This window comes from Chenopodium album, chromosome 22 (assembly GCF_948465745.1).
Source record: "Chenopodium album chromosome 22, dcCheAlbu1.1, whole genome shotgun sequence".
In the NCBI taxonomy this organism is placed as follows: Eukaryota; Viridiplantae; Streptophyta; class Magnoliopsida; order Caryophyllales; family Amaranthaceae; genus Chenopodium; species Chenopodium album.
In genome coordinates, this window is record NC_137855.1 from 14,216,549 (window position 1) to 14,237,400 (window position 20,852).

At 38.6% G+C, this 20,852-nt stretch overlaps 2 protein-coding genes across 3 annotated transcripts; both read left to right on the plus strand.

Annotated features, from left to right (window-relative positions):
• Positions 1-192: 192 nt before the first annotated feature.
• On the plus strand, positions 193-2,586 carry LOC145605135 (uncharacterized). Of its 2 annotated transcripts, XR_014105005.1 has the most exons (5): positions 193-637; positions 746-1,066; positions 1,173-1,272; positions 1,357-2,105; positions 2,473-2,586. XR_014105005.1 is itself a non-coding variant. In XM_081661159.1 (4 exons), exons 1-4 carry the CDS (start codon positions 330-332, stop codon positions 1,798-1,800), a joined length of 1,173 nt encoding a protein of 390 aa, XP_081517285.1. In that variant the 5' UTR covers positions 193-329; the 3' UTR covers positions 1,801-2,183. The 2 variants fall into 2 exon arrangements, 1 of the variants encoding a protein (XP_081517285.1); XM_081661159.1 differs by lacking the exon at positions 2,473-2,586 and having other exon boundaries at positions 1,357-2,183.
• Positions 2,052-8,978, plus strand: LOC145603998 (uncharacterized). The gene is made up of 9 exons (XM_081659957.1): positions 2,052-2,105; positions 2,240-2,254; positions 2,473-2,753; positions 2,843-2,966; positions 3,056-3,349; positions 3,437-3,553; positions 6,345-7,114; positions 7,509-7,708; positions 8,722-8,978. The coding sequence occupies exons 1-7, from the start codon at positions 2,052-2,054 to the stop codon at positions 6,612-6,614; spliced, it is 1,155 nt and encodes a 384-aa protein (XP_081516083.1). The 3' UTR covers positions 6,615-7,114; positions 7,509-7,708; positions 8,722-8,978.
• Positions 8,979-20,852: the final 11,874 nt, after the last annotated feature.

The following is a 20,852-nucleotide window of genomic DNA, read 5'->3' on the forward strand; positions in this document are numbered from 1 at the left end:
GGAAGACTCTATTGGTACGCCATAACCTAGATGTCATGCATATTGAGAAGAATTTTTTCGACCAACTAATTCACACTGTTATGGATGTGAAAAATAAGACTTGCGACACACCCGCCTCCCGAAAAGATATTGCCAAGTTTTTTAAACGTCCACAACTCCATGTAATGGAGGATGCTTGAGGAAACGAAACTCTACCAAAGGCCCCATTCATCCTCAACAGGGCCCAGAAACAAGTGCTATGCAATTGGGTCAAAGATTTGAAGTTTCCAGACGGTTATGCTTCTGACTTGGCAAGGTGCGTAGACTTACAATCGTGCAAGCTACATGGTATGAAAATCCACGATTGCCATGTCTTCACGGAGAGATTGTTACCGGTTGCTTTCAAGGAATTGTTGCCTGTTCATGTGTGGAAAGCCATTACGGAGATAAGTTTATTCTTCCGTGACTTGTGTTGCTCCACTATCACCTTGAGTGACATTGAAAGGTTGGAACACAACATTGCTGAGATATTGTGTAAGCTTGAGAAGATATTTCCACCATCATTCTTCAATTCCATGGAACACTTACCTGTCCACTTGCCATATGAAGCTCGTTTATGTGGACCTGTTCATTACCGTTTGATGTATCCATTTGAAAGGTAATGTAAATTACCGTAGCTTTTTTTTTTTTTTTTATCTACAACAATTAACTACTATAGTTATTTCCATTTCATACATTTGTAATACCGAGTTAGTACTTATTTCAGGTTCCTTAATCATTTGAAACGCAAAATCGGCAACAAAGCCCGCGTTGAAGGGTCCATTTGCATGGCATACCTTGCTGAAGAGATTTCAAACTTCTGTAGCAACTACTTCCAGGATGGTGTAGATACAAAAACTAGGGACTTACCACGAAACGTCTTTCCTGATGTTGGGAGTACCTTAGATGAAAATGTACCAGAATGCTTTAGGGTTGATTGCGGACGTTCTTCCACCGGTGGTGTTCTACGGTTCATGGATGAGGTTGAACTTATACGGGCACACTTGTATGTGTTAGAAAATACTGGAATTTTAGAAGATTACGAGAGGTACTTGATTGTTACATGTTTTTATTAAAGTATTTCATATTGGATGATTAGATAATCTGAGTTTTAATACACTCACAATGATAATCATTATGGTGCTTAATTTAAGGGGTTTTGAGGAGTATATTGTACAAACCCGACCTACAATCTGTAAAGAAGATGTGTGGGTTCTTCATGAAGTTGAGTTCCTTGAGTGGTTTAGGAAGAAAGTGAGTATTATTTGACTTTCAAATGTTAAGTTTTCTTCATTATTTAATGAAGTTATGATTCATGACATTTTAATGGCTAATCAGGTGATTGAAGATAAGCCAGATAATGATGTACTATTTGCTTTGGCAAAAGGTCCATCTAAGCGAGTGCGCACTTGGAACCAATACTATGTGAACGGATACAATTTTCAGACTCATGAACAAGGAAAACATAAATCCACCCAAAACTACGGTGTATGTGTGTCAAATGAGGAAGGTGGAGACTACTTCGGTATCTTGCAGGATGTCATTGAACTCGAGTTCACTAGTGCCAGCAGAGTTTATAAAACAGTGTTCTTCAAGTGCAGTTGGATGGACCCTATGAGGGGCATGAATGTTGATCATTATAAGCTCGTAGAAGTCAATCATACAAAGAAATACCCGAAGTACGATCCTTTTGTGCTATCTTATCAAGCACAGCAGGTGTACTTTGCACCCTACCCTAGTCTGAAAAAAGATCGTTGTCAATGGTGGGCTGTGTTTAATTAAGACAAAGGCAAGATCTCTTGTTGATGCTCCAGTAGACCTCGACTTTCTACAAGAAACACATTTAGAGGCACCTACCCTGAGTGCTCCAGAAGACATTCCTGGGTACGAGAGCGGCGTTGATGATTCGGATGATGAAGATATCCAAAACCATGAGCTCACTTCAGAGGAGTCCAATTTTGAGTCAACCGATAGCGATGATGACGAGGACGATCTTTTTTTGGATGATGATAGTGATGAGGATTATTATAGCGATGACGGGGATTCTTGAGAACTTCTTCAGTTTGTGTACTCAGATAACCACATATGTAATAATATGAACAATGAAGTGTCTTTGTAATGTGGAATATCGTTCTTAACCTAACTGCTTAATTCGTTATTTTTTACATTTCTCTTTATTAGGATTATACCATCTTTAATTGATTCCTTATTGTTTATACAGGTATACCGTAGTTGTGTATATATATATATATGTATGTATATATATACATATGTATGTATATATATATATATGTATGTATATATATATGTATGTATATATATATATATATATATGTATGTATATGTATGTATATATATATATTACTGTGTGATAATTATTATCCCGAAACTAGTTTATGTTACTTGAAGAAGAGGCTTAAACGTCCTAACTCACATTATATGTTTTTTTCTTAGGTTGTTATGGCTGGAGGTAAGCGACGAGTTTTGGGACGGGGAGTACCTGAACACAGGAAGGAACTATTTCCGTCGTTGGAGACACATGACAGCCAGGATAGCCATGTACCAGAGACCCCGATACCAGAGACCACATTAGATGATTCTGAGACACAGTATTTTGGGTCCCCTATAATTCATACCACTACACCTGAAACCCAGAATACTTCTACACCTGATGATGAGCATGTTGGGAGTTCTGCCCAAGGGGCGAGACGGACTTTACACCCTGATGGGTTATGGTAAGTATGCTGATAAGTTACACGGTTAATTCATGGATGATATACGCATATTTTGAAATTTTAACTATTTTCTATGCCTTTATTCACAGGTTCGATGACAATACAATAGCCAATGTAATCACAGACATTTTCCAGGCTCATTTTCGTGGTCCATGGATCAACTACAAGGAGGTGGACGATGCCACTAAGAATCATTGGTGGAACCAGTTTAAGGTTAATTTGTATTCTTGATGATGAACATGTTTACCATCACAGACACAATTGCATTTACTAACTAATTCATTGTTGTGCCCTTGGTCTAGGCTCGATTCACTTGGTCTCGTGACTTGCAGAATATTGTGGAGAAAGAGTACTCGAAGAAGGCGGCAAAACGGCTGAGCGACATGTTGTACACTGTCAGTGTCAGAACTCCAGGCCGCCCATACTGGATGGGAGAAACTGTATTTGCAGATTTGATGAAGAAACGGGAGGATGAAAAGTTCTTAAAGAGGTCTGAACAGGCTAAAAAGAACAGAAGGGGCGGTTCCCTGTCTAATCCAATTGAACCGTCACACTTTCAAGGTTCTATTTCGGCGGCTCAGCATGCTAAGAAATTGGTAAAGAATTAGTAATGGATAACCATTTTCATGTCATAGTTATCTATTACAATATCAAACTAATCTATTGCATGTAACTGTGTATAGGCAAAGACTGCTGGTGGAGTTCTCCCATCTGCCCCAGAGGTATTCTTGAAAACCCATTTCAAGGATGTTCCCGGGGAAGGAAAATTGCCAACTAATAAGAGAGCCAGGGAGATCGCGGTAATATGCTATATTCACTCGATTCATTACTTGAATTATACAGAAAATAGGCCCATGTTAATTTAGGTTCTTCGAAGTTGTAAACATATATGCTCTTTTTCAACTAGTTTGTTGAGACTTGGTCCTAAAATGTTAGAATTATGATGAAGAGGCTTATTTTAAAGTATGAGGAACTTATATATACCCATATAAGGCATGAATGAAGACTTGTTTCATTTTTTAAATTCCATATAAGAGTTATAAGAAAGTTAGTAGCCATATATGCTCTTTTTGAACTAGTTTGTTGAGACTTGGTCCTAAAATGTTAGAAATATGATGAAGAGGCTTATTTTGAAGTATAAGAAACTTATATATACCCATATAAGACATGAATGAAGGCTAGGTTAATTTATTTCATTCCATATAAGAGTTATAAGAAAGTAAGTAGCCATATATGCTCTTTTTGAAGTAGTTTTTTGACACTTGGTCCTAAAATGTTAGAAATATGCTGAAGAGGCTTATTTTGAAGTATTAGAAAATTATATCTACCCATATAAGACATGAATCAAGGCTTGTTTCATTTATTTCATTCCATATATGAGTTATAGGAAAGTAAGTAGCCATACATGCTCACTTTGAGCTAGTTTGTTGAGACTTGGTCCTAAAATGTTAGAAATATGATGAAGAGGCTTATTTTAAAGTATAAGAAACTTATATATACCCATATAAGGCATGAATGAAGGCTTGTTTCATTTTTTAAATTCCATATAAGAGTTATAGGAAAGTTAGTAGCCATATATGCACTTTTTGAACTAGTTTGTTGACACTTGGGTCCTAAAATGATAGAAATATGAGGAAGAGGCTTATTTTGAAGTATTAGAAACTTATATATACCCATATAAGACATGAATGAAGGCTAGGTTAATTTATTTCGTTCCATATAAGAGTTATAGGAAAGTAAGTAGCCATATATGCTCTTTTTGAACTAGTTTGTTGACACTTGGTCCTAAAATGTTAGAAATATGGTGAAGAGGCTTATTTTGAAGTATTAGAAACTTATATCTACCCATATAAGACATGAATGAAGGCTTGTTTCATTTATTTCATTCCATATATGAGTTATAGGAAAGTAAGTGGCCATACATGCTCACTTTGAGCTAGTTTGTTTAGACTTGGTCCTAAAATGTTAGAAATATGATGAAGAGGCTTATTTTAAAGTATTAGAAACTTATATATACCCATATAAGGCATGAATGAAGGCTTGTTTCATTTTTTAAATTCCATATAAGAGTTATAGGAAAGTTAGTAGCCATATATGCACCTTTTAAACTAGTTTGTTGACACTTGGTCCTAAAATGTTAGAAATATGAGGAAGAGGCTTATTTTGAAGTATTAGAAACTTATATATACCCATATAAGACATGAATGAAGGCTAGGTTAATTTATTTCATTCCATATAAGAATTATAGGAAAGTAAGTTGCCATATATGCTCTTTTGGAACTAGTTTGTTGACACTTAGTCCTAAAATGTTAGAAATATGTTGAAGAGGCTTATTTTGAAGTATTAGAAACTTATATCTACCCATATAATACATGAATGAAGGCTTGTTTCATTTATTTCATTCCATATAAGAGTTATAGGAAAGTAAGTAGCCATACATGCTCACTTTGAGCTAGTTTGTTGAGACTTGGTCCTAAAATGTTAGAAATATGATGAAGAGGCTTATTTTAAAGTATTAGATTCTTATATATACCCATATAAGGCATGAATGAAGGCTTGTTTCATTTTTTAAATTCCATATAAGAGTTATAGGAAAGTTAGTAGCCATATATACACTTTTTGAACTAGTTTGTTGACACTTGGTCCTAAAATGTTAGAATATGATGAAAAGGCTTATTTTGAAGTATTAGAAATTTATATATACCCATATAAGACATGAATGAAGGCTAGGTTAATTTATTTCATTCCATATAAGAGTTATAGGAAAGTAAGTAGCCATATATGCTCTTTTTGAACTAGTTTGTTGACACTTGGTCCTAAAATGTTAGCAATATGATAAAGAGGCTTATTTTCAAGTATTAGAAACTTATATCTACCCATATAAGACATGAATGAAGTCTTGTTTCATTTATTTCATTCCATATAAGAGTTATAGGAAAGTAAGTAGCCATACATGCTCACTTTGAGCTAGTTTGTTGAGACTTGGTCCTAAAATGTTAGAAATATGATGAAGAGGCTTATTTTAAAGTATTAGAAACTTATATATACCCATATAGGGCATTAATGAAGGCTTGTTTCATTTTTTAAATTCCATTTAAGAGTTATAGGAAAGTTAGTAGCCATATATGCACTTTTTGAACTAGTTTGTTGACACTTGGTCCTAAAATGTTAGAAATATGATGAAGAGGCTTATTTTAAAGTATTAGAAACTTATATATACCCATTTAAGACATGAATGAAGGCTTTTGTTATTCATTTAAATTCATATAAGAGTTATAGGAAAGTAAGTAGCCATACACGCTCACTTTGTGCTAGTTTGTTGACACTTGGTCCTAAAATGTTAGCAATATGATCAAGAGGCTTATTTTGAAGTATTAGAAACGTATATCTATGTTTATTGTGCATGATTGAAGGTTTCTGTCTTTCATTTCATTCAATATATGAATTTTAGGAATGTTAGACTTCGCTATAAATTGGAGACTTTGAGCTAGTTTGATACAAGTTGAAACTAAAATTTTATACAATTATTAATGTAAGTATTTTCAAGTGTTAGAAACTTAAACATTTATGTATGTGTGTGTATTTTTACAGGAAGCATATCAGAAGAAGCTGGAAGAATGCAGTTCTCAGGGTTCGCAACCTAACCCAAACCAATTGTACTGGGAGACTGTTAGCGGTCGAAAGCGGGGTGTGGTAATGGGACTAGGTCAGAGTGATCGCCTGTTCTACGAACCTCATTCTGGTCAGGGACACGGTTCGTCACAACCGTATTGTCCTTCCTTTGTCTCTCAGGTTGAAGCTCGGGTACAGGAAGAGGTTGCACTAGTAGAAAAAATGCTATTTGTAACGGCCTATTTGTAACCAACAATTGGTTTTAAGTTACAAATACTATATTTGTAACCGACATTAGTTATGTTGGTTACGAATAAGATAGTATTTGTAATGGACAATATTTTGTCAGTTACAAGAGCTATATTTGTAACCATCATTAGTCATGTCCGTTACAAATGGAATAGTATTTATAACGGACAATTTAATGTTGGTTACAAATATATCCTACGGAGTATTTCTATACCAATTCCCTTAATCCCAAAAATATAACCTTGCTTCACTCTTCTCTTTGCTCTCTATCCCTCCCCCTCTCTCTCACTCTCTCTCTTTCATACACCCCTTTCGCCGTCACCCCTCCACCCCCGCCGCCCACTCTAATTCTTATTCCCTCTTCTCATTCTCTCTCCTCTGCTCGCCGTCACTCATTGCTTTCTCTATATATCCTCACCTCAAAGTCTCCAAATCTACTCTCCATAATGAATCAAAGTGCTAGTTATTCATCATCTTAGGCCTCCACTCATGGAGGAAAGGTACGCCGATTCTTTTGCTAATTTTAATAACCCTGTAATGCCTTTTCATTCTCGTTATTTAGGGGTTTCTTACTTTTTTAGATTGATTTTTGTTTTAGGGTTTTTTTTTCTAATTTCTTTTTTTTTTTGGGTTGAATTATGATCGTGTCATGCTGCTATTATTTTGCTAAATTTGAAATTGTGGTTCTTTTCATAATTAAAGTAGAATTGTTTATGTTATTCGATTAATTATCTTCTTTTTCATGTAAAATTAAATTTCATAAAATTATGCTTTTCTCAATTTGATTATTGATCTATGTATTATTTGATAATTTTTAAAAGACAAATTCATGAAAATTGTTTAATTTGTCGGTTTGGTGAAGTGAAATGATTTGATTTGATAAAACAAATACAGAGGAGCGTAGTTCGTGGGATCTCGTTGAAATTGTGAGTGAAGAGAAAGGAAGTTCTATTATTGAGGTTCATAAGGAAAACCATTGATATGTTGGCTTCTCCTCGTATGACTGTTTCGTCTGCTAGTGTTGTTGAATTAGATGTTGGTCCTGTTCTTCTTGCTGCTGCTTGGTGTGGTAGTGGTACTTTTGGTTCTAGGAGGTAATAATCAATTGGATTTAGAGTTTTTTATTTTAATTTTCTGTGATTTGAGGAAATTGTTATGTTTTTATGTTTGGTTGAAGAGTATGGATTGATTGACATGCAGTTCTCTAATCTTTAATCTTGCAACGCAATACTATTTTGAGAGATTAAGTTCTAACTACTGACAGTGTTCTTGATTATGGTATCTTGGTCATTCTTGTTAGAATTCAATAGCTATTAAAAGAGGCATGTCCTGTACTAGTCTCTTGCTCACATTCAGGTCATTCATGCTGGTGTATAGCCTTTCATTTTGTGGTGTTTTTGCTTAAAAGTTAAAAATGTTGTGACTAACTTATTACTCATTTTTACTACGGAGTAGTTTGCTAAATATTCGCATTATTGGTGACTTGGTACTTAATTAACCAATGTTGCTTCTTTCATATTTTCACCGTAGTAATACTTTGATCTGTGCTTAGGGCCCAAAATATACTCTAATAAAATTGCAAATTTAAGAACTTGTTTCTTGTAACTTTCTTATTTGTGTGTTACTCTGATTTGAGAAGCTAATGAATCTGATCCATAAGCATTTGAGGCAGTTTATATCAGTCTTTGTCAAGAAAATATGTTAATGGGAGGAAGTCCTATCTCTTTCATCTTTGTGGTGTGTAATATTAATGCTTGGCACTTGTGGCGGTGGTGGGGTTGTTAGCTAGATGAAAATTACTAGTGCTTGATTAAGATGTGCTGTAAGATATTTTCTTAAGATTCTAAGAAAGTAGTATGGGCAATTCTGATTTGCTTCAAGTTATTGTTACAGATTGAGATAAATTGTGGTATTAATTTCATTGAATGATCTCATTTTATTATGTTGAGTGAATCTTGTTTTGTTATAAATATATTTTTAGATGTACAGTTTAAAGCAATATAATCCTCTATGGACTAATCATTGAATCATGCAATAGTCTTGCATCATGTTTTTTTATAAAAGCCTTATTCCATTTATAATTCTGGTTTGATATTTGTTTTTTAAGGATGTCAATGAAGTTTTCTTCTGAACCAAGAGGTCCACCCAACTGAAGAAGCTGGTTAAGTATTGTACCTGCATTTTCTAGGCTATTTTTTTTTTAATGTTTTGAGATAAAGGGGAACTAAATTTAGTTTGTATCTATAGGAATGATTATTGTTCCCCTTGTATATTTACCTATTTAATTTAATCTTTTTGTTAGTTTGTGAATTGTTATCATTATTTTTCGTTTGTGATTAAAGTATTACAGAGTATTATTTAACATTTAAACATCTCAGCCTAGCATTTTGCTAGGTAATTCTTTTTTTTTTTAATATTGAAAACGTGTATTTGTAACCGACATTTTATATGTTAGTTACGAATAGGTACCCATTTGTAACTGACATATCAATTGTTTGTTACAAATAATTAACCTTTTGTAACGAACATATTAAACGCCCATTACAAATACATAACTATTTGTAACTGACAGTTGAAATGTCCATTACAAATAGATATCTATTTGTAACGAACATTGTCCGTTACAAATGACATGACTATTTGTAACCCCAACAGTTGTAACGCCCAATATTGGTTACAAATAGCCCATTTTTGTTAGTTACAAATAGCATTTGTTCTACTAGTGTTGCATCGCGCTTGGAGGACATAAATGCTCAGTTCAATCTCAGGCTACAAGAGGCACTAAAAAAAGAGCGGGCAGAGGCAGAAAGAGCGAACAAGGTTCTCATTGCAGACATGTTGAGGGGATGGTCTGAATTTGGCCACGAATACCTTTCTTCTTGCACTCCTACTCCACCTCTCCATCCAAGGCGAGAAGATGATCCTGACATGGGGGGTGGTGGTGCTAACCAGACTCCAGTGTCGTAGCTCTTAGGTTTTAATTAGTTAGTACTAACCTTTTGTATGGTAGGTGTGTAGTCCTAACCTTTTTTATGTTAGGTGTGTAGTCCTAACCTTTTGTATGTTAGCTGTGTAGTACTAACCTTTTGTATGTTATTTCTAGAACTAACCTTTTAATCACTACCTTATTAAACTTTAATGAAATTAGTATTTAATTCGATTTACGCTTTATACATATATTCATATTATGGAAGTAGGTTCAGCTTAGGATGATATATGGAATAAACGAATCATACACAGTAATTAAACAGTAACTTAATTACGCATTTTGCGACAGCTTTATTATGTCGCAATCTATGGTTTACAAACTGTCGCCATGCCCAACCTTTGCGACAGTTTTAGACTGTCGTAAATTGCGACGGCTTAAAAACTGTCGTACAGTCTAAGGTTTGCGACAGTTTTTGTCTGTCGTAAATTGCGACGGCTGTCAAACCTGTCGCAGTTTGCGACGGCTTTCAGCTGTCGTAAAGTTCGACGTAGCGACAGTTAGTAACTGTCGCAATTTGCGACAGATGAGAATCTGTCGTAAATTACGACAGTTTAGTGCTGTCGTTATACAATTATAGCGACAGTTTAAAAAACTGTCGTTGAAATTAGGCAAACTATCGCAATATTTCTTTACGACAGCCAAACTGTCGTAATAATGAATGGTTGCGATGTTTGTGATAGCGAGAGAAGTTTTGCGACAGTTGGCCATCATAATTAATTTTTGCGACAGTTTTTCATATTATTTGCGACAAATACAAGCTGTCGCAAAACTCTTGTTTTCTTGTAGTGATATTATTTGTACAGAACCCATCTGATACAGGGTTTTAAAATAAAAATTCTTAATTGTAGTGACATTTATTGTTAATAGGAGTTTATTATACTCTCTCTGTCCCGGAATACATGACACAATCAACATTGTACACATGTCGATGCACTAGTTTGACTTTATTTTTGTATAATTAAATATTAATGAAAGTTAATTTTAAAAATTATATTAAGAAACTTTATATTAATAACTATCTAACAGCATATTTTTTGATAAAAATGTGTTTTTATAATGTTAGTAAAAAATTATGGTCAAAGCTAATGCATGAATAGTGAAAAAAGTCCAACGTCTCATGTATTCTTGGACGGAGGGAGTAATATAGTATCAAAAGGGATACGTTTACCTGAGCCTTCTATAAAATTTATCTCGTGAAATGGAGTGAAGCCATTTTCGGATCCGCCACAGTTAATTGAATGAGGAGACCTCAAGATCTCCAAAGCTAATCTACTCATCTTACCATGTATCGCTTCGTATACTAAGGAAGCACCACGATAGCTAGGCATATTAAAAACAAACTCCATATCCATTTTAAATATTTCTAGCGCACATTCTTCGTGATTATTAATAACAGCCAAACAACAAGGATTATCTCCAATGGAAATCTTCATTAACCAAGGTCGTTTAGAAAGATCAGATGGTAATGTTGGTAAACATCGATACACATCTAAAAACATATTCACTATCTCAAGTGTTAGTTGAGACGAACACTACAAGAGGGGGGGGTGAATTGTATGTGAATTCCTATTGACTACTTTTGCGGAATTAAAACAGAATATAAAGGAACTTAGCAATGCACACAAGATTTTACGAGGAAAACTTCCAAGGCCCAACTAGAAGTAAAACCTAGACCCTCCAAGGGATTTCAAACACCAAACCAATCCACTATAATAGGGCAAACTCTCCTAGTTACAACCTATAATAATCAGACCTTTACTCACAAGTTCCAGGCTGAACTTAACTTGCTACACAGTAGAACCCTATTCTACCCAACCTAAGTCCCTGACTTAGATTCACTCAGCACTCCCATAGTATTCTCACACTCAGCTTCAACCTTGAAGCCTACAATCTGTATGCAATAAGCTAAACACTCACCCAAACCAAAACAATACAAACACTTTGAATCTAATATGTGATTGAAAAGCTATACATGGAATCCGAAACTAATATGACAAAGTTTAGACTTTGCAAACTTACACTTTAGAGCTCTCTTCAGAATCTTCACGCATAAACTCACAAGTTACGTAAATTATGGATTCTACTTTATACACAAGAAGATAGAAATTATAAAACTACCATTTTCATAAAACACGTTTTTATGTAAATCATTTGTAAAGAAAATCATTTAGAAAACTTGTCAAAGATATAATTTATGAAAAGAATAATATCTTGTAAAACTGGATTTTATAAAATATAATCTTTAGAAAATATTTTCATAAATTAAAACTTATCTTTTATAAACTTTTCATTTTTAAAGCTTGCCAAGCTTTATCACGCTTCTAATAAATTCCATGCATAAAAAGACCCAACATATTTACAATAATACTTAGATAAATAAACTTAACAAAAAGACTTATATTCTCTTGGTGGATTATCTCATCATAAGCTGTATTGTTTAGGATACTTGGGCTTCACGCAGACCAGGATTGAGTTCTGGCTATCCTTCACTCTCCAGCTCCTTGCTGGAACTTCGCAGGCCAAGTTCATGTAGAACTTGCTGTCTTCAACGTAGACCAAGTCAAACTTCTCAACTTGTTGTCAAGCTCCTGTTAGAGAGCTTATCACCATGTTCCTGTTAGGGAACTCAGTTACTTCAACTGAGGAACTCTTCTTCTACTTTCTTTAACTTTCCTTGGAGTCTCCTTGTGTCTTCATAGCCAGATTACTCTTCCCCTTCCAAAAACAATTTCATCTGTTCTAATTACAACACTTAGAGAAATCGCATTAGTTGAAGTTTGCCTTTTATTCATCATCATCAAAACTCTTAAGCTTCATTAATTTCCCCCTTTTTGATGATGACAAACTTAGAAAACTTCTAGTAGGAAAGTTAAATAGAATAGAAGGACATATTTTTGTATTTTTGAATTTTTTAACAAGAAAAATAAAAACACACATAAAACGTAGAACAAAAATAAACAGAAATAGAACAAAACAGAACTAAACTATTTTATACATAGCATCAGAGAAATTTCTGATACTTTATCAACTGGAACCCAGAACAACTTTCACTTTCAAGTTTGCTTCTTCTTTTCCCCGTTTTGGCATTATCAAAAATTCCTGCAATTCAAGTTATTAGACAGCTAGCCACAGCCCCACAAGCAATTCATCGAGTGTGGGAAACTAAAGGCAGCGCTGGCTAGCTCCCTTTAGCTAGTCCCTTCACACAATCCTGCATATATTTTCATAACATACAAAGCACACATGTATAGGCAAAGTTCCAAAATAGCATATAAAACCAAAAGATCATCCTATTTTAAGTGATTACAGACCAAAGTTTTTCCAAAACAAAACATAATAAAATTGTTCATGACATAAATAGACGAAATAGGAAATGACTAAGGCTAGGCTGGGTAAGGCTAAGAGAGGTAGGCAGGTTCATTCCTGCAGAATTGCAAGAATCTTCTTGTTATCTTCCTGATACTGGTCAATACTCGCGTCCAGCTTTTCTTCAGACTCTTGATAGTCTTTCGGAACTCCACCTTTTGTTCCTTAAGACTCTTCTCAAGACTTAGAATACTTCTCTCTAGCTTCTGAATTCTCCCATTGGCCTCCTTAAGCTGTTTTTCTACAAGATCAGCTTGTCAGCAAGTTCTGCAATTTGCCTTGTCACCACATTCTCATCAGTATCTAATTCCAGTGGTTTCTCCATACTGGTCTGGGGAAAGGAGCTTGTTGTAAGCCTTCTACTCTTCCTGATTGCCTCACCAGATGCAGCTCTCTTCTTCCCACTTGTCGTGCCTTTCTTTTCCTCCACCTTTTGTATTTTTCCTCCAACCACAGCCAGACTAATTCCTTGCAGAGTTTCCTCATTTAAAACATTCTCAGCTTTTTCTTTCAATCCTCCATACTCTCCCTTAAGTTTCACTCCTAAACTTTCAAACACTGTTGACAACAAAGCTCCATAACCCACTTTGTTCTTATTAGGAACATAGTGTGCTAGGTGTTGATACATAATAGATGGAAAATTGATTTTTATCTTCTTCACCATGCAGAAAATCCCAGTCATTTCCAACGAACTAGCTTCATTTTTCTTTTGTGTTCTTGGCAAAATTGTTTTCCTAACCAGATTAAACAACAATTTATTCATAGGACTTAAATTGTTGTGATTCATGATATTTACCCCCCTTTTGCCTCCCAAGAACTCAACAATGTCTCCCCCCAAATAATTTCCTACCTACACTCCAGACTTTCCCTTTACGTAAGCTTCATAACCCTCTGTAGGAACTTTCAGAATTGTTCCCAATCTCTCAACATCAAACTCAATCGGAACCTCATTCACTTTACTCGAAATAATTCCCTGTTTCACCTAAAAATTCTTGCAAAACTCATTCATAGCAATTAGATACATAACATTATTTGAAGATTTAGATAACATATGTTCCCAACCTTCGAAACGCACCAAATCAAGAAATTCCATAAACCTAGCTTTTCTACACCATGTAAGATCAAGTCTGTGACTGACAACATACCTGTCAGCGAACTTTTCAAAATCCTCTAGAACCTTGTCCTCCTCCATAGGATCATCCTCAGTTTCTGATTGCACTTCCCCCTCAGCAAAATCCTCTACCTCTTTGATATGTTCTTCAAGAGACTTCTCCTTAGCCTTCCTGTCTTTCCATTCTTGAAGTCGTTTCAGCACAGTTGAAGATGATGCTTCACCACCTCCAAATTTTTCTCTATTTCTTTAGGGTTTTTCTTGATGGTTGAGGTGGTAGGTGTGGGTATTTCAGAAACTTCGTCTTCCTTATTTGGGGCTTCGTACACTACTGTTCCGGGTGTAGCTCCGGAGCCTAGCTGGGTGTTTGTCCTGGACATTGGTCGGGAGTCACCTGCACAATAACGGTAGTTATGCCCTCGGGGGTGGCTTCGAGGAACCCCCCTCCGATGGTTAAGTTAGTACGGTATTGAGTGGATAATAATCGACAAGTGATGAAATGTATGTGTCTAACCTCTTTCTCGTTGTATTTGGGTTACTATTTATAGTTGTTCTATTCTTGGTGCTGCAGGCTGAAGCCTGCTGAGGCCGGCCCTGATGCTGAGCCCCTAGGAGATTATCCCTGACTTTGAGATGGAGCCCTCTAGGGTCAACCGTGAGGCTGAGCCCCCTGGAGGGTTTTTCCTTGCCTTGGAGTGGACTGGCCCGAGTGCGTACCCCTCAACTAGTGCTAGGAGCGCAGGGCAGCTCAGCGGAAGTTACCCTATACAAATAGCCCCTCAAGAGGTGGTCTGAGGTACTCAGGCCAGCTCTTGCTGACTGAAGACGTTCTTCTGCCCTGAGGGTAGGAGCATGGGAAGAGCTCTGTCGTAGCTATCCCATACAACTAGTCCCCCAAGAGGTGGTACGAGGGACTCGTGCCAGATCTTCCAAGTATTTGACTCCTGTCAGGTCATTACTTGGCTAGATTTGTTGACCAAAATCTTCCTCATACGACTAGCCCCCCTGAGTCTCACATCTACACTCAGCTGATTTGAGGCTAAGCGAGGAGCTTTGATTACTCATGCTGAAGTTATTTTAAGGCGACGCGTTGAGTCTAATCGAGGAGATTTGATTACTCCCGCTGAAGTTATCTCAAAGCGACGAGCTGAGGCTGAGTAAGGAGCTTTGATTACTCCCGCTGAAAATAACTCAGAGCGATGAGTTGAGGCTGAGCGAGGAGCTTTGATTACTCCCGCTGAAAATATCTCAGAGCGACGAGCTGAGGTTGAGCGAGGAGCTTTGATTACTCCTGCTGAAGTTATTTCAAGGCGACGCACTGAGGCTAAGCGAGGAGATTTGATTACTCCCGCTGAAGTTATCTCAGAGCGACGAGCTGAGGCTGAGCGAGTAGCTTTGACTTTGTCAGACTGATTTTTCTCTTCCTTCCCCCCCCCCCCCCTTTTTATTTTTATTTTTTATTTTTTATTTTTTACGACGTGGCTATGTTTAGTGGGTGGTTATCTCCCTTTGTTGGGTAGGTAACTGTCATTTAATGCCCTTATTCAGTTTCCTCTCTCCTCTTTTCGTATTCCGCGTTTTCACTAAACCGGTTTTCATCTTAGTTTTGAAATCATTGTTCCTTTCTCTTTTCTCATTCACTCTCGTGCTTTCTCCAGTTATTCTCTTCTCGCTCTAACTTCTCACTTTCCTCTCCTTTATTACTCTTCTTGCTCTGGGTTTCGCAATTTGCTTAGGTGTCGCTTGCCGCAAGTTCGTCGTTACTAGCCTGTGTTTGCTCCACATTTGTTGTTCATTCCTCACAAGGTACCGCCCTTAAACCTTCTTCCATCATTTTTGTACTTTCATTTGTAAAATTGAGTATGCTTTTGTCGAAAGATCGTCCTTTTTTCCCTTTGATGTGTTGTTAATTAGCCCATGTATACTTTCTTTCTTATTTAAAGGCTAATTCTTGCTTTGTTGTTGTCATTTTTGTCACCATTGTATTTCTATTGTTCATTCTTTTATTGGTTTATTGGAACTTTTTGCTCTTTTTTCTTTTTCCAAGTTTCGATCTTTTTCGCCATGTCGGACGCTTTGATAGTCAGAATGATTCCGCCCGCTCTTACGGCGATGGTGGTGAGTCTGAGTCTGCTTCTTCTTCTGAGTCAACTCGCTCAAGTGAGCCTTCCAGGCCATCTGTCCCTTTTCCTTCTCCCATTTCTTGTTCCCCTCTCCAAGTCGTGTTTTGTTCCAACTACAATACTCCAGTGGGGGGTGTGCCTGTCTCTAGCGCTTCTGCTCGCGCCGCTAAGCCTAGCGGCAGACACTCTGATCCTAGTGCATTCAATCCTTACCTTAATGGTAGGGTGCGCAGCGATACTTTTGATCCTTACTGTGAGAGGGTCCTGATGACCAGGGGGGTTATGCTGCCTCACTTGCTGCGTCTGCGGCTGCGCGCTGCTCGCCATGCATAACTTGCAGCCGAGGTCAGGGCTAACCCTGCTGTCGATGCCCTTGAGAGCCCCTTTCCTGATGTACTTCCTTTACGTGAAGTTGCTTGGTTGGATGATATATCTAATGTGCACCGTTTTGATCATTATGTAGAGCGCAGCTCCACTCCTGTTGATACTTCAATGACTACTCCTCAACCCCAATCTCCTGGAGATGCTGCCTTAAATGCCTGTCAGCCTTGGTATGTAGACGAGGTGATCCCTCCAGGTGATCCTACCTTTTATTTGGATGACAAAGCTAATGGTCCCCATCTTTGCTCTTTAAGTTTTGATTGGCGGATGTTGGCTACCCGTTTGAAGTTAGTAGAGTGCAGTAAAACCTTCTACAGGCTGGGAGAAGGTTATGAGCTGGTGTTGCCCAAGGCTGGTTCCAACCTTGCCAACCCTCCAGCGGGTCATATTTCCGTTTTCGCTTCTCAACTGGATGTGGGGCTGAGGTTCCCTTTGGACCCTACCTTGGAAAAATTGCTGCGTGCTTTCAACATTCCTCTTTCCTTGATCCTACCTGCTTTTCTGCACACTTTGATATGTTTACTTTGGACAGTGCGTTTCAAACGCTTTCCAAAGTCGTGATCCCTGTTCCACCAACTGTTTAGTTTTAAACGGAGTGCTTTAGGCGCTGATTCCGGCTGGTTTTATCTTGCGCCTAAACCCAAGAGAGTTTTGTCTTACCCGAAACTAGGTCGCTTCAAGGATTGGCAGGGAAAATTCTTCCGACTGTGAGTCCCTGCTGACTTTGGGTGTCCTCATTCTTTTGGCTGTGTTAGATCAAATATGGGAGGTGTCACTCTACAGGCAGCTGACGCTGCCAAAGAGGCTCAGGCATTTGATCATTTTGAGGGTGAGTCCTATTCTCCTGGCGTTGCCTACAATGTAAAGAGAGTTAGGCAGCCAGATCTTAGGATACTTATAATTGCTTGTACCCGCTCCCTGCAACGCATCAAAAGCATGTGTCTCCCGGGTAGCCTTAGAGGGAGAAACACTGACCCCAGCCATGTTCGTGCGAATGAACCTGAAGTTGCGAGGCACTACAAAAGAAGAAGGGTCAAAAACCCAAAAGAATTTTCTAGTCCAATCCCTGGAACGACCAAGCTTGGGATAAGACAATACTCTCCTTTCCTTAGGGGCCACATAATACCAACCAGACTCAAATGAGCCTGAAGACGATCTCTTCAAGCTCATCAAGGACTTGAACAAGTTCAGCGATTCTAGGTAACACCGGAAACGCAGGAACCACAGCAGGCAGATTAAAGTGTGTAGGGAAGCAGGATGCAGCAGAGCGATACAAAGATTGAAAGCGCGAAAGCCCTTATCCAAAGTTAGGTCCAGAGGAAAGCGCAAGCCCAAGTCCAACAGGGAGGTAAAAACAGCAATGTGCCCAGCAGGAGGAGCAGACAACTTCGAGCCCTCAGCGGGAAGGACCAGCGTGTAGCCCGGTCTAAACCCATAGAATTCCTGGCCTACTGCCGCCAGATCCAACCTCTCAGCGTCTTTACGCCAATTGGAATCCAGCGTGCAGTTCATGGGGCCATGACACCTTTCATCAAGATAAAAGTCGGACTTCCCTTCCTCCACGGGCTCAACCACATAGATGGGCTGGCAGTCCTGAAAAGCTTTCTCGCTGGGAGACTCAGCAGCTTTGCCCATACTCACGGCTGGAGAAGGAGTTGGAGAACGACCACCCCACACTACATAGTGATCAAATCGATTCACGTCAGCCATATCATCAAGCCAAGCAAAACTGTTTAAAGGCTGAACATGGGGAATGGGACTAACAAGAGACATATCAGGGGGGTTAGCCTTAACCTTATCAGCTAACCGTTTATGACGCATCACGCGCATTCTCAAACGCATAAGATACGGGATGGCAACCCCATTGTAAGTAAGTTCCCGCTCACAATAAGGATCAAAGAAATCAGGAAGAGTTTTAGAGCGATAAGGGCGAAAAGCGTTGCCAATAGAAGGGCGACTACTGCCCGACCCGGATGCCACTGGAGGGGTTACAGCAGTACCCACCCCGCTCCCTGCAAGTAAGGTGTCACCCGGCTTAACTACTTGCAGGGGAATGGGCGGAGAGGCAGGAGAAGCAAAAGAAGTTCGCGCAAAACGCTCACCTGAGCGAGACAGCTCAGGGGAAGAATTGGACTCAGTGCGCGCAGAGGGGGAACTCGGATTTTGACTGTCAGTAACGTAAGATATTTTAAGATCTACAAACAACAAAAGATCCCCCAAAAAAGACGAAGAAAATTGGGAGCAATAGCGAACTCAGTTACGCTCTAAGAGTAAATACAGAAGGAACAGAGCGAGAACAGAGGAAAAATTGCAAAAGCAGAAGCAAAAAAGCACAGACAAGCAACAACAGAGGGAAAAATGGACAAGAACAAACAAACCCAAGAAAAGACTCAATCTTGCGAAAGATAAAACAAAAAGAAATGCAATTTAGTAAACAAAAATGAGAAAAAGGCACAAAGGAAGTACCTTTGCGAAGAAAACCACAAAAACAAAGGAGCACGGCAACAATGGCGACACCACAAAGCCGAAAGTGGGAACGAAGACTTCAAACTATAACCAAAGAAGAAAGTAGTCCCAATGTAGGACAAAAATTTGGGAGAAATAAGTAAACAAAAGAGAAAAATGGAAGAGAAATGAAGACAAAAGAGAAAAAGATGGGGAGAACTTACAACAACATAAGGGGAATGACGATCGTCTACAGAAAAATGGCAAGAGCGAAAAATTTGAAAAAGGAAGATGAAAAGTGAGAAATGAAAAGGGGGGAAGTAAAAAGGAGACAGTGAAATAAATGCAAGGGTTAATAGGCGGTTTAGCCAAAAAATAAAGCCAAACCGCCATGTCACTTCAGTAAAAATAAACTGACCCTCGGATGACTGACAAGCGTCCCACGCATGCAAGCACTGTTCCCACCCCAAAAAAAAAAAAAAAAAAAAATAGTAATCCGTTTCTTAGACTTCAACGGGAGTAATCGAAATTCCTCCCTACAAGCTCGTCATTTCTCAGAATTCAGCTGGAGTAATCAAAATTCCTCCCTGCAAGCTCGTCATTTCTCAGAATTCAGCGAGAGTAATCGAAATTCCTCCCTGCAAGCTCGTCATTTCTCAGAATTCAGCGGGAGTAATCGAAATTCCTTCCTGCAAGCTCGTCATTTCTCAGACTTCAGCGGGAGTAATCGAAATTCCTCCCTGCAAGCTCATTTTCCCTCTAGTGTCAGCAGGAATAATCAACATCCTCTGACACATGGATGATAATTCCCTCACAAATAAAAAACGGCCATCAACAACAAGTAACAACAAACTCCGTCTTCAACACTTCGCAGCATGACCTCCCAAGTCTCAAAATCGCATAAACAATCCTGAGACTTGAGGGGCTAGAGGTATGTAGGATGACTCAGCTGGACGACCCATTGACCAATTACCGATAAGGTTACGCGCTCAGAATAGCTGGCATGAGAAATCTCATACCACCTCTTGAGGGGCTAGTTGTACGGGATAGCTCCTGCTGAACTATTCCCTCCCAGCTAAGCTCATCCAGAGGGGGCACACCGTTCAGACAAGAGCCGGCATGAATGACCTCATACCACCTCTTGAGGGGCTAGTTGTATGGGATAGCTCCCGCTGAGCTATCACTAGGCTCTAGGTCTCACTCACGGGATGCGCACTCACCGCTAGAAGAACACCCAGAGGGGCTCATCAGCCCGATAGAGTCAGCACGCAGGCTGACCAAGTAGGACTCCTCTCAAAGGAGATCGTGCACCTATAAATAAGGGATCAAGTAAAACTAAAAGGACGTTAGACACACAAGTTATTACACTATCTCTATCTCTCTAAGTAAACTTTCTCTCTCTAAACACATTCTAACTTAAGCATCGGAGGGAGGTTCCTCGAGCCACCCCTGAGGGCAGTCACTTGTGTTCCCTTGCGCAGGTTACCAGCTGGACCCAGCCTGCCCCAATCTGAACCCTTGGATCCGTGTACCCAAAATAATACCCACCTTGGGTAATGGGATTATACACTTGAGTTGAACTCAATAAGGTCTCTCCCAAAAAGTGAGAAAGCCTTTAAGTTCGTAATACTCTAGTTTATTTTGGTCTAGCCTCGTCTAAGCTACAAGGTAGGGGCCGGTTCGGGCGCAAGGGTGTGAGACGGAGGAGGGCTTGTACTTGCGGGTCTAGGACTTTCCGTGTTCGTGCTTGGGGTTCGTGAGAAGCATGCGTCAAGGGTGAGCAAGTCTTATCCTTACCTTCTCTCTCTTCCCTTTATGTGTTT

Excerpts from the sequence above, each read along its gene's own strand:
- LOC145605135 (XM_081661159.1), top strand. The coding sequence starts at position 330 with ATGAAAATCCACGATTGCCATGTCTTCACGGAGAGATTGTTACCGGTT. Across the intron at positions 638-745 it reads TTGATGTATCCATTTGAAAG|GTTCCTTAATCATTTGAAAC; the intron begins GTAATGTAAATT and ends TACTTATTTCAG. Across the intron at positions 1,067-1,172 it reads ATTTTAGAAGATTACGAGAG|GGGTTTTGAGGAGTATATTG; the intron begins GTACTTGATTGT and ends GCTTAATTTAAG.
- LOC145603998 (XM_081659957.1), top strand. The coding sequence starts at position 2,052 with ATGACGGGGATTCTTGAGAACTTCTTCAGTTTGTGTACTCAGATAACC. Across the intron at positions 3,350-3,436 it reads CTCAGCATGCTAAGAAATTG|GCAAAGACTGCTGGTGGAGT; the intron begins GTAAAGAATTAG and ends AACTGTGTATAG. Across the intron at positions 3,554-6,344 it reads AGAGAGCCAGGGAGATCGCG|GAAGCATATCAGAAGAAGCT; the intron begins GTAATATGCTAT and ends GTATTTTTACAG.